Source organism: Dasypus novemcinctus, chromosome 27 (genome assembly GCF_030445035.2).
Source record: "Dasypus novemcinctus isolate mDasNov1 chromosome 27, mDasNov1.1.hap2, whole genome shotgun sequence".
Taxonomy (NCBI): domain Eukaryota; kingdom Metazoa; phylum Chordata; class Mammalia; order Cingulata; family Dasypodidae; genus Dasypus; species Dasypus novemcinctus.
The window spans coordinates 7,310,794-7,324,655 of NC_080699.1; the positions used below are offsets into that span (position 1 = coordinate 7,310,794).

General features: G+C 41.4%; 1 protein-coding gene across 1 annotated transcript in view; it reads right to left on the bottom strand.

Annotated features, from left to right (window-relative positions):
* TRPC6 (transient receptor potential cation channel subfamily C member 6) overlaps positions 1-13,862 on the bottom strand; it is a 158,132-nt gene that overhangs the window by 64,311 nt on the left and 79,959 nt on the right. The window contains exons 2-4 of the mRNA XM_012521843.3: positions 9,820-10,594; positions 2,862-3,047; positions 956-1,120 (exon numbers count right to left, since the gene is read on the bottom strand). Coding sequence (XP_012377297.2) covers positions 956-1,120; positions 2,862-3,047; positions 9,820-10,594 — 1,126 coding nt within the window. The remainder of the gene's footprint in view (positions 1-955; positions 1,121-2,861; positions 3,048-9,819; positions 10,595-13,862) is intronic.

Below are 13,862 nucleotides of genomic sequence, written 5' to 3' on the forward strand. Positions count from 1 at the left end.
TATTGGAAATATCTGCTCAATGCATAGCAGGACCTCATTGAAACATAGAAAACATATGTGTAAAAATGCCCAGAGAATAGGGTGGGTTGGGGAAAAACACACCAAATGTAAGATAAGGAGTATAATTAGTAGTAAGATTTTGACAATATTCTTTCATAATATGCAACAAATGTCTCACAACAATGCAAGGTGTTGGTGGAGGGTTGATGTATGGGACCCCTGTATGATGTTATGCATGTTTGCTTTGTAAGTTCACAACTTTTACTATACACTTGTTTATGTATGTTCATACATAAATGACATAAAGATTATAATAATAGGGAAGGTAGGGGGAAAATACTTTGGTTAGTAGTAATATTTTGACAATGCTCTTTAATCATTAGTTAAAAAGGTTTAACAACAATGTAAGGTGTTCGTGGTGGGGTGAATTATGAGAGTCCTGTATGATGTTATATGTGTTTGTTTTGTAAGTTCACAACTATTACTATACACTTATTGTTCATGTAAAGAAAATAAATTAAGTGTTCTTGACTTTTTTTCCAAAATGGAAACACTTTTTTGTTTTTGACGGTTTTAAAGTAATAAATACCACTTTTACAAAATTCTAACACTAAAGAACAGTACATGGTAGTAAGTGAAAAAAAATTTTTTAAAATATATCTGTATGCCTAGAGAGAGGACTAGAAGGAAATAGACTAACATAGTGCTAAAGTTTTCTTTCACACATTAATAGGGATGATATTTCAGGTGACTTTTCTCTTCTTTCCATCTTCTCATTTCTTCTCTTTCTTATAGCAAATATGTTATTATTTTTATAATAGTAAAAATAGTAAAGATTTACACTTAGTTTTGATTTCCCTGAAAATTTTAATATGGAAACAGAAATGTCCCTGCTCTGGCCTATCAAACTAGACATCCTTTTATTAGGAAAAAGAGGTCAGGGTTTAAGACTTACCTTGCTGCATGGAGCAAACCAGTAAACGAGAGCCAGGAAGGGCAGGCCAATGGCAACGGCGAGCACCACGAGGAACTTGACCGCCATCGTCTGCTGCCGTAAGCCGGGGAGGTTCTCGTACCAGATGGAGAGAAGCTGCTGCTGGCAGTTTGGATGAGCTACGAACTAGCAGGGAGGTGACAAAACATTTGACAGCTCGATTAAAGAAAGTTTTGGATGAACCATCTTCCTGTGTTCTGATATTTAGTTCTATGCTTTCCCTTGGAAAAAATATTGGTAGAATTAAAGAAATTGATTAATGGGCATCAAACAAGATGGCAGGAAGTTCTAAAATGTTTTAAATAAATTAGAAGATCCCAATTCATCAAATTTTTCCTTTATGGTTAATGGGCTTTCTTTGAAATCATAGAAAAATGTTTGAAATTTAATATTATAAAGATTCACTAATGTTTTAGCCGAGTACTTTTATGCTTTTTTTCCCCTCCATCTTGGAGTGATATAAAGATCCTGCTAGCCCTGATGCCTAAGTACCGTTTTTTTAATATATACCATCTGCACTGACCTGAACCACCTTACTTATTTTATACCAAATCCCCCGATGGATATAAATTTATGATCTGTCTATTCTGCTCTAGTGATATTCCTTTTTATTCCTGTACCATAAGCTCAATTAAGAAAACATTATAATAAAATTTTAGTCTTAACACTTCTTCAGAATTTTTATTCTCACATATTTTTACAAATAAACTTTGCATATGTCAGAGTGCTAAGTTTTTTTAATATATAGAAAGCAGTCATGCAAAATAAAAATTGGTAAAATAGATTAAAATAATTGTTTCTATAAAGGAACCACAAATGATTTTTAATGATAATTAATGTCAAAATAATAAAAAAAAAGATTTAACTTTTTATCTTACCAGAATGGTAAAAACTAAAAAGTTTGAAAATACCCTTTGTAGATTGGGTGTGTGTGTGTAAACAGGTGCATCTTTTTTTAAAGAAAACATAGCAAATGCATCAAAATTAATATATTAACATTTTCCCTATTAATACCACATCTGGGAATTTGGTCTACAGATAAAACTCATGCATGTTAGCCATATAATCAAGGATGCTTATTTCAGCATGGTGTAATAACAAAAATCAAAGAAAACAATAAGCATCCTTAAATAATTATACGATTAGAAGAATATAACGATATAACAATGCAGCCATTGAAAAGATAAACTGGATGTTAATCAACTGATGTGAAGATATCCAAGACATAAATTTGTTAAGAGAAGCATATGATTGTGTTATTCCTGATTAGAAATTGGGGATATGAAAAGAGGGCATGTCTATACTGATTGAAAATTAACCATAGGCATGTATTATTTTTTATTATTAAAAATGAGTCTTTAAAACTGTTTTTTAAAGTAATCTTACATAACCTAAGAAAGCAGCCAACTGCGGGCACTGCATGGAGAGTAACTGTGGTTAAAACATTCCACAAATACACAGTGGGAGGAACTATTCAAAGGTATTAAAGAATGAACCGAGGGCACTGGTCTCAAACTGGAATATATCAAAAAATGAGAATGGAGTTGGGACTTATACAAAAATTTTCTTCCACGAAACAACTGCCTTAGAATTTGGGTGTTTGAAGTCATTGCCATTTCATTATTTAAGTCAGGAAAAGTGGCAATCACTACTATGTTCTATATAAATAAGTCAAGATTTTAGAGACTGGTCTTTATTGTACTGTGAGGTTAAATCCCTCACGTCTAGGGATTTTTTTTAGAGAGAGTATTGTGTAGTCTTACAGTTAATTAGAAAAGCGCAGCTCAGTCTAACCATGCCAACATTTCCTTACTTTGCACCAATAAAAACTGAAATAATGTCAACCCGGCTTCATGCCCGACCTTACTTTTTTTAGTTCATATTTAATGGCAAGCTTTAAACGGCTGAGGTTTGGACGACCGTGATCGCCACCATTACGGCACATTTCCACGTCCCCATTCAGAATGGCCTCTACTTCTTCCGTATTTCTGCACAGGTCAAGGAGTCCAACAACAAAATCCTTGCACTGCATCGACAGTTTTTTGTAGTCATTCTAGGGGAAAACAAAGCAAAAAAACACAACGCATAAGTACTGAAGTTTACTCTTCTATGCAGACATTTGCATTGACCTGAAAGTTTGTAAACAAGAGAAAAAGTCTATTTTCAGTTATACTGTTCTTTTAACATCTTTTAATTATTGTTCTACTGAGTGTTCTCTGAAATATCTTAGCACCATAGAGATTTTCTCTATGCCCTAAGAAGGGAAATTTACCAAAAACATAATCTAAGTCAGGGGTTCTTAACCAGGGGTCCACAGACAAAAGAGTTCAAGGAATCCATGAGCTTGAACTGAAAAAAATCAACTTATCTTTATTTTCTCTGCTCTCTAACTGAAATCTAACATTTCCTTCACTTATACAAGTATGCAATAAATAAATTACAGTAGTCTTCATTTCACCTGACTGGCAAAGGGGTCCGTGGAACAAAAAAGTTTAAGAACCCCTGATCTAAATTATCAAAAAGCAGCATGACTGCGTTAAATTCAGCTGTTGACTCAGGAGAAATACAAAATAATCAATTTTTCCTACAACATGATCATAGTACATAGTATCCATCCTAACTTTTATGTTCATAACATCATCAGCTGGAAGCATAAAATAAATTTGATAGATCTTTAGAAGGCTCTGTAGGGGCTCAGTAAATTTTGAAACATAGAGCATTTGGAGAGGTGCCAGAGAAAAGCATCTATTTCACAAATATTTATTGAGGAACTTTATGTGCCAAAGATAGGGTCAATAAGTGAGATATAAATAAAAAGTCTGCAAATCTTGATTCTTCTCTTTAGAAAAAAGATAATGAAAATGTTTTCATTGTTGTAGTTTATCACTGATGACTTAGTATTATGATTTAATGAGTGCAGGTCATACTGAAATACCATCCGCTCATGCCATCCTGATTTACAGCATTTATTCACATTTTCATTCAAGTCTTTCAAATATTGCCTTCCTCTTTATTCTTGCACCCTGAAATAAGACCATTTATAATGCAATGCTAACCAAGGAAAGCAATTAGCTGGAGTTCCCTATGTTATAGTGATTTATATTACCTCATTTAACCTTTATAATAATCTTGCTCAGTTAGGTAAAATAATCTCTCCCAAATCACAAAAGCAGATTGATACAGTGTAGTGGTTTCAGTCTTGGGGACCCCAGATAATTATGTCTTAAGCTAACCCATGCCTGTGGACATGAATCCTGAGGTCAATGCAGTTCAGGATCCTCCCTTTGGATTAGACCACTGCCTGGGACATGACCCAGGGGCCTTAATCCTCTCACCAGAGTCCTTTATAAACTAGAGTTATATGAAGAGAAGAAGGCACCGACACAGAGAGAAAAGACCAGGAGCTCAGAGAGGAACCCACAGAAGCTGGGAGAGAAAGCACAAGAGCACAAAGCTGAAATCAACAGAACCCTGGAGAGAGCCACAGCAGGAGCAGCCTAAAGCTGAAGGCAATGGAGCCCGGAGGAGCAGGCAGGGGTAGAGGAGTGGGTAGAGGAGAGGTGGAGGAGCAGGCAGAGCCTGGAGGAGCAGGCAGGGCTGGAAGAGCAGGCAGGGTGCAGAGGAGCAGGTAGGGCTAGAGGAGCAGGCAGAGGTGGAGGAGCAGGCAGGGGTGAAGGAGCAGGCAGGGGTGGAGAAGCAGGCAGGGGTGGAGAAGCAGGCAGAGCCTGGAGGAGCAGGCAGGGCTGGAGGAACAGGCAGAGTCTGGCAAAGCCCGCCATGTGCCCGAACTCCAACAGCTGCAGCTCAGGGACTATGATACCTAGATGACGCCTAGATTTGAACACTTTCATGTCCTCAGAATTATAAGTTTATCAGTTAAAAGAATATTAAGGATTTGGGGGCATGTATTTGATCACAAGACTGCCATTCCTACTGATCATCTGTCTTTAAGAGTGTTCTCCCATATCGGCTCTTATCTTGAGTCAAGGAGAGAATCAGGAATTACGCTCCATGGAAGGGGAGTTCTCGGAGTCTTCATTCTTTCCAGAAGACCATAGAACATCGTTAGCTTTAAAGGAATCAATTTACACATCTTCAACTTTCCTAAAACTGTTTTCCGTGGGATATGTCTTTTGTCCCTTTATAAAAAAAAGGATGTCCCTGCTCTTATCTGCCTAAGTACTGGATGCTGGAAAATCCCCTCTTTACAATTAATCCAGGCACCATGAACCCCGTGGGCTTCCTGTACGTCTCTGCCTTACTCCACATTTCCGTTGAGAGTAAAGTTTAGTGATAGAAATGCAGATGTTGGCCCACATTGGGATTCTCTGAATTTAGATGTTTGGTGGAGTATGGTGGAAAATGGTGGTGGGGGCAATGATAATTTTTGTTTAATGTAGTTTGTCTCTTCCACTCAACAACAGTCAAAAAATGAATCCCTCTTGTGATGGTGATGTCCATCCCACCTCTCTATTGAGAGGGGGCTGAGATTCCACATGGATGATGGATGTGATTCTCCTGCTTGCAGTTGTAGGTACTCGCAGTTCCCTGGTGTGGTGAGGACCATCTTCACCTCCCTGTTAGCTGACTTGGGTAAGGTCAATGAACTGGAGAGTAGGAGCTGCAAGTCTGCTGAGGCTCAGGGCCCAGCTGGCACATGGACAGTCCAGAGATTCAGGTCTCCGGAGTATACACCAATGCTAGCACCAACCACACGTTCAGTAAAAGTGACAGAAGAGGCACGTGTAGAGAGGTCACATCTGAGTCCAACCCCATAATACTCAGGGACACAAATCCCAAAGTAGGGCCCACTGACATGGTCCTGAGCTCCAGAGCCATCTGCCATGATCACATCCCTGTGGGTCTCCGCAGCCCTCAGGAGAACCAGCACCTGGGGTTGTTGAGTGAGAGCCAGTGAAAGCAGAGCAAAGAAAGCATCACTAGCAAGAAAGACTGAGTACTAAAAATCACTTTTTCACATATTGAGACAGAAGTGATTCTTTTGAATACTATTAACTATTCTTAATAGTCATCCTCAGACTGTACCATTAGCTCAAAAAAACCATTTCAAATGGGCAAAGCAGAAAAAGTAGTGAGGATGACTGCTTTAGATGTGACTGGAATGGTTTCCAGGATGTAAAATTTTCACCAGACATTCACTAAAACCCATGGATAAAACTCTTCCATGATCACTTTCAGAGTCAGTGTGTAATTCAATAAGGGAGTTATCAAATCATATGAAATATTTATTCCAATTACAGTCAACCCTCATCTAATTTTATTCCATGAAATCTTTAATAATTTATAGTCCTATTAATAAAAACTAAAATAAAATGCTGACTGCCACCCCAGTGAGTCTTTAGCAGTATATTCCTTTTTCTTTCTGAAATTCACAGGAAAAGTGTGAACATGGTTAATGTCACTAAAAAATGCATTCCTATAAAAGTTTTACATCATACATTTAAAACTTAATTTTCAAAACTTGTATATACTATATTATTTTAAGCAACTGTGTTCAGTTTTTGTAGTTTGGAGCAAATCTACTAGTTTTAGCAGTATTGGTAATTTTTCCAGTATCTTTGAATAATTAGAGCTTTATAATCACTGGAAATTTAAAAATTCTAAAATCTGTGTGTGTGTGTGTGTATATGGTGTGCTGTGTATATAAAATAAGTAGCATATGGTGATCATTGGAGACTTAACCAGAAAAATAGCAAAATGACTACCATTATATTAGGAATCAAATTTTTTGGAAGAAATTGGAATGCAAATACAAGTTCAAGGAGATGAAGGAAAAATGTATATATTCTAAAGGTTAAAGAATAAATTGTTCATTTATTTTAAAAATAGGTAATGGTAGACATCAAATCATTTTAACATTTATAGTTCCCTGGACACAATTGAAGGAGTGGTTTAAGTTTTATTTTTAAATGTCAGTATTTAAAAGATCCAGAGATTAGATCCTTTCTGTGGCCAATAGCATCGCCAGGTCCCTGGAGTCAGAGCAGCCCCTGAGCCTGTCTCCTGAGATTCGAAGGTGCTCGATGACTGAAAAGAGACAGGAAGGACGAGCTGCAGCATGCTCCCAGCGTATCCGTGCTTCTCTCTTGGTGGCGGAATTAGGGTTGGAATTTGAGATTTTCTTAATTTTCAGACCATCATTCTTCTAAATTCTCTATGAATACTTGTTGAAAGTTATCTTTGCAGGGAGGACCCAGCGGACCTAGAAGGAAAGCTCACCTCCCTGCTCCTAACTCCTCCCGTCCTGCCAGACCCCGCCTTTGGGGACCCGAGGCTGGGATGAAGTGGGGGGGTTTATCATCACCGCCCCAGGGTGGGAGGCGGCTGTGGCTTCCCCGGGGGGTTACCACAAAGCCAAGGGCAGCTCACACCGGAATGAGGCAGTTCTCACCTCCCAGGACCAAACCAGTCCCCGAGGACAGAACGTTTATTTGCTTTAATTCTTGACATCTGGTGGGAAGAAAACACGCTGTTTTGCATTTTTTCAAAATAAGAAGCCAGGTAGGAGCCTTCCTCCTCGTGCAGTACAGGCCCCCTGGGTCAGGTACCTCACTGGAAACACTGCTCGTTTGTGAGTCCTGAGGTACGCTACTTGAAACGTTTTTCAAAGCGCTGTCCTCTTTCTCAGTTCACTGATTTTCGACAATAATTTTTAAAATACACTAAAATTACTGCCAAAGAGGTTTATCTTTTTAGAGAGATTTTCTTTGCCCTTGAACCTTCACAAAACAGGACATCAAGAAGAGGCAACCCTGTCTGGTGGCTAAAGACAACTGCCAGAGACAGTGGAACAATGTAGGGCAAGAGAGAACGGAGGGAAAACGCCCGGTCCATGTAAAGCTCACACCTGCACTGGCAGAAAAGAAGTGTGCAATGAACAAATGAAGGCGCGTGCAGACCTGACCCCCTCAAGCCTCGGGGGCCTCTGTCTTGTAACGTATTTACAGACGATGAAGAGCGTACACTCTGGGTAAAGGTGATCTTTCCCACTTCTGAGCCTCTTGCCTGCCTTCCGCTCCTGAGGTTAGGCCTTGGACCAGAATTTCTTCAAACGGATCTTCTAGCTAGCCAAGGGCAGAACTGCTGATGTATTGCGTTGTTCTTGCACTCCATCTCCATCCTCATTCTCAACCTTCCCCAATAAAATATGTGGTCAATAAAGGATCTCAAAGATGTAAGCAAATGAGCAAATAAAGGGTATCGTATTCTTCAGTGGTTTAGAGAAAGTGTACAAATAAAGATATAACAAACGCATCTTGATAACACATTTATCTTAAACCAGCCTACCCGAACTGTGTCAAGCTGCTGTTACTTTACAATATATGTTTGCTAATCTTGTTTTCTAATGAATAACTTGTTTTACATAGTTTTAGAAAAAAATAAAGATATAACAAAAGAACTAGAATGCTGACACCCTGGATAATGAAATTCCATGACGTTTAAATATAAATTTCAAAACAGTCAATATTAATCAGATTTCAAAGAAATTGCTTTAACTCGAATGGGGAAATATTCGCCAAAACACTGACCTTTGGGAGTAAAGTGAAAAGGGAAAAAGCTGAGACAGGGTGGGAAGGAGCACCTGCTTGCCCTGAACGCGTCGCCTGGGTTCCTGGAGGAAAAGCAGCTACCCGCCCGGGAGCAGAGCAGCGGTGAGACGCGTGGGTGCAGGGCGCCACAGCCATCTGCCGTGTCCTCCCTCCCCAGGCCAGGACTCAGGGGAGGTGGCCGTGTGACAGGCCCAGGGACGCCACCGTGTCCTGTCCCTGACCGTGGCAGGGTGCAACGAGGGGCCGAGCTGTCCCACCACGTAACACAGGGGAAATAAACCCAATAATCAGTTTCAAAACCACGTCCGGATGAATGGGACCCGAGTCCAAGCAGCTTGTTAAAGGTTTAGTAAGGAGAGAAGCCCATCACACACACCAACGCCCGGTGGACGTGACGGGCCGACGGGAAGGGCCAGCGGGAGGGCGTGGAACCTGCGCCTCCGGCCTCTCCAAAGGAGCATAAAATGTGCGACGGGCCAGCGCCAGCGCCAGCCTCACGGCGCCCCCCTTCCTAAGACACTGCCCCAGATTCCCTCTACGTGCCAACTTCTTTCAAGCCTGCAATCCTTTGCTTTTGCTGTTCCCTTCACCTAAAATCCTTTCCTTCTTTCTCTGCCTCCCAAACCCCTCCCCGTTCTGCCAGACCCAGCGCATGTGCCACCTGACAGTCGCTTCCTGAAACCCGAGATGCTTTCTCTGAGCTCCTACAGCACATCGCTCGTTGCTCCCTCTGGAAGCTGCTTCCTTTTGCTCTGTGCCGTACTTATTTATACGCACGTGTCTGTCTTTCGGGTTGAAATGTGATTTCCTTGTGTCTGTCCTCCTTTCTGACCTCAGCAGCGCCTGTCGCTGAGTGCTGTCTCGAGAAGCTGTGTTTTAGGACAGAAAGAGCTTTGGTTTTAGAGTGAAGCCTGCCTGGATTCTGATCCCAGCTTTATCCTCTACCAGCTGTTGGATCTCGGGCCTTACCTAACCTTTCTATGCCTCCATTTCTCCACCTGAAAAGGAATTAACAGTCTTATACCTTTACATCAAGGTCATGGTAAGCATTAGGCATGATAAATGTAAAATGTCTGGAAGATAGTAGCTTGTCACTAGTGATAGCAACTACAACTTTAATACAAATCATTATAATAAACAACACTGAAGCTACCTAGTGCCCACAGGAACTAGTACGGTGCTGGGCAGAGAGCAGAAGCGTGCAGACACACCTGCTGGAACAGGTGAGGTGCCCGTCTGCTGTTGACAACCCACCTTGAACTCCTTCTCGATGTTGGCCAGCACGGCCAGCTCGTTGCTCAGTTCCAACGCCGTCATGACCGGGTCTTCACTCGATAGGGACAGGTAAGCGGGGCTTGCCAGGCCTTTGTAGGCGTTAATCCTGGACCTGGAGTGGCTGAAAGAGTCCAGCTTCTGCTTCTGGTTGCATTCGCTGCACTTGCAGAAATAATCATGGGGTCGCTCGATCCGGGCACCCTTCCGCAGCAGAGTGTGCACAATTTCGTACTCCTGGCAGTGGGCGGCCAGAATGATGGGAGTCACGTCGTGGGAGAACCGTGTCCCGTCCTCATCGTAGGCATAAAAGTCATCCTGCTGGAGCTCGGACTGGCTGGGGCTGGTTGCTAACCTCTTGCCTTCAGCAAACGCTGGGTGGTTGAGAATGGCCTCCACGATCCGCACGTAGCCCTTACTGATGGCCAGAAGCAGCGCGTCCCCCACCCGGGAGAGGTTTTCCTTCTTGAGGAGCAGTTCCGTAATTTCCAGATGCTCGTTGGCCACGGCCAGCTGCAGGGCGTTCTGGCCCATGTAATCCACGCAGTTGACGTTGAGGGACAGGCACTCTTCCAGCATCTTCCGCACCACGGGGACGTTGCCATACTCGGCCGCATCTAAAAAGCGCTCCTCTTCGATCGACAAGCTGGTGGAGCGGTCACTGAACATGTAGGCCGGGCCCCGGCTCGCCAACCTTCTCCCCTTCTCACGGAGAAGCGTCTGCCGCCGGTGGGTCAGCCTGCTGTCGGCGCCCCGGCTGGAATGACAGAGAAAGAGTGGGAACAAATCAGATTAGGAGCATTTCAGTGTGCCAAACACCCGGCCATTTGTCTAATGCAGCCCTCGGGTCTAGTAGACGCTTCTCTCGTCGTCCCTAGAGCAACTATATTACAAAATGAAGATGCATTTGTTTGCTCGTGGAGTCCAAAAACTTCTCCCTTAAGAAAGCCAAGAACTTTGCAGGTTTTAACACACCAGTGGGAAGTGGGGACTCTGGCAATTCCTATCATCTTTCTGGGCCATTCACCAAGAGATTAATAGCAGGTCCCCAAATGCCGATGGTATAGACCTAAGGAGGGCTAACTCTCTTACCCGTGCTCAGTTACCCTTTAACACTGATATAACACAGAGCTTGAACAGGTGAAAAGCATGACGGTGACTGCAAATCCATTCCAGCCAACACAGGCTTATCAAGCTCCTCCTATGGTACAGCCAGGCTCTGTATCAGGCCCTGGGAAAGTCCACGTGAAAAACAGAGAAACTTTTCTGCTCTTACAAATCTTATAGTCAAGGGGAAGAAATGGGCACGTGGCACAATGCCTTTTCCTCAACAATTTGGGTGTTATGATAAGCCTGGAGCAAAAGCGTATAACCTAGCTTCTGGGAGAAAGAGACATGCTGAACATGGCAAGATGAGCAGGAGTCAGGCGAGAGGGCGCTCTGGAAGAGGGGGGAAGGGGGGATCCAGGTGGAAAGCTCTCCCCAGCAGAGGGATGGGCTAGATGCTAGAGCACAGGTGCCATTAACAGGGATGTTACTTCAAGGGTGCCTGATACATGCATGGACTGTGCTAGGAGCTGTTCCAAAAATCACTGGAAACCAGGTAGGAAGGGATGCCCTGTGACGGAGACTGTGGTTGAAGCAGTGGCTGGCCTTTGGTTATGGAAGGGAAGCTATCCCTCCCCCAATCAAAATGCTATGCTGGGTTTCTTTTTTGTTAGTTCAGAACTTCATACACCAAGGGCATCGAGAGCTTGAACATCTCTCCTTTAATTAGAGGTTCAAGCCTTATCCACTGTTACTTCCTGGAAACACAAAAATGGCAAGATTTTGCAGAACAGGGGATGGACTAAGTTATGGGGGAATCGAAAGAGAAGGGAAAAGATGAGTTAGGTGAGGATGGTTTCCACTCTTTATAAATGTCCTGAGAGTCACGCCTCTCTAAAGACTGTCACAAACTTCCCCATCTGAAGAGAACTTCAACGGGTCCAAACATCCCAAAGCCATTTTCCACCCCAATGTAGCCCAGCCTAGAAAACCCAAATCTCTTTCCCCACTAGCCTTTAACTATCTTGACACCAAATCTCCAAGCAATATTGTCTGTGCAGTGTGATGTCCAGCAATAAAAAGAAAAGTGAGGACAATTTTAGCAACACAGAAATAGATTATGGTTCTCCCAGAACCTGAAGAATATGCTATCAATTTCATAAATATTTTTCATAGATTTCCATCCATCAGTGACTCCTTTAGCATCCAAAGCCTCATCAGCACCAATCAAATGATTTATTAAAGAGACATCTTTGCAAATTAAAAAAAAAATGATGTGAAGGACCAACAGCCAGATATACAACACTTCTGTGAATAATTTCTCATATGGGTCTTTAATGTTTATGTGATTTTTATTAAATAAGGAAATGATTTCTACAATTATTTTGTCCTGTACAGTTATTCTCTTATTTTCAATTCCATTTTTATTTGTATTCAAAGTTATGCATGCACATCATTTAAACACTCTTTCCAAGGCTTGTTACAAAACACAGCAGTTCCTTGCCCCTCGTTTCCCCTATTTCCTGATACCAGAGACAATAAATTCCAAAACTCTTTTACCTGGTTATTTTATAATTCAAATCCTTCCATCTGTATAACTTGGTTATGTTGCTATTTCTTGATTTCTAGGTTTTGCATTGTCTATGGACTTCCTACTATGAAAGTTGAGAGTTTAGCTCATTTTACAATCCCCACACCTTGGCACTTCCATATACAACCAACGTGGACACACGCAAACATACTTCATGGTCCTTCATTATTCCAATTTAGTCATGTTTTTGTGAGATAAACATTCACTGTTTATGACAATGAAAAGGCTAATCATCACTAACAGTATACTACAGTGTATTTTCTAGTACAGGCTCCCTATATTCTGAAACCCAGTATTTAAAAATTCTCTTTATTATTTGCTAAATACTCTTTGTATTTATCACCAGTTCAACACAAACTCTCTTCTCCTTCAATTCTGTAAAACTTCTTTCAATACATTCAACATATTATGTTTTGGCTTTCGTTTCTGTCTTCACTTTCAACCTCTCACAGACTCTCTCCTACAGCCTTCTGAACTGCCGATCTGGACTGGCAGCTGTCTAGATTTAATACACATATGTTGTCTTGGAATCTTCCTTTTAGCATCATTCCTAGGGTTGCCTGTACTTTGCTTCTGTGTTGGGTTCCTTGTTTTCTGTATCCCAGGCCTCCTTTCTTAGTTTATTCCCCTGTTCAGCAAATCTTCCAGTAGCTACTTGAGAAAGCATGAATGGGAACTAAATTTCTTGAGCTGTTGCTTGTCTGAAAATAACTCCGAGCTACCTCCAAATTTAACTGATAGTGTGGATGGGCAGAGAATGCTGGGTTGCCAATCATTCTGAAGGCCTTTCTCTCTTGGATTCCAGTGTTCGCATGTGCTGTTGAGAAATATGATGTGATTTCGCCTCTGGATATTTGTTTTGTGGGTGTCTTAAGATGACATGATTGTTTATTGGAGAGTCTTCCTCCCTCCACCATTCTGGGCATTAAGTTCTTTCTAAATCTGGGGAAAAAGTGTCCTTCAGTTCTGAAAAATAGTTTTGCCTATGTCTCTGATAATTTATTTTCCTGGGGTTGACCTTCACTTTTCTTATCTTTTCTCTATTTTCCAATTATTTGTTTTTTTGAATTACATTCTGGGTGGTTTCATCAATTTTATCCTCACGCATATATTGAAATTTTTCTGTTATTCTGTTCTTAATTTCTAAGAGCACCATTTTCTTCTTCAAATGTTTCTTTTGATAACACTTTTTCTTCTTTCCAAGTGGCAATATCTTTTCCTATCTCTCAGGGAATATAATTTTAAAAGGCTCTGCACATGTCAGAATACTTCAGAGAACTTACTCTTAAGTTGCTTTTTTATCTTTGTTTGCTTTGGTATCTATATTTTATAAGAAGAATTTTTCCTCAAAATAGCTGGCAATCTTTGATAAATACTCTTGTCCAAT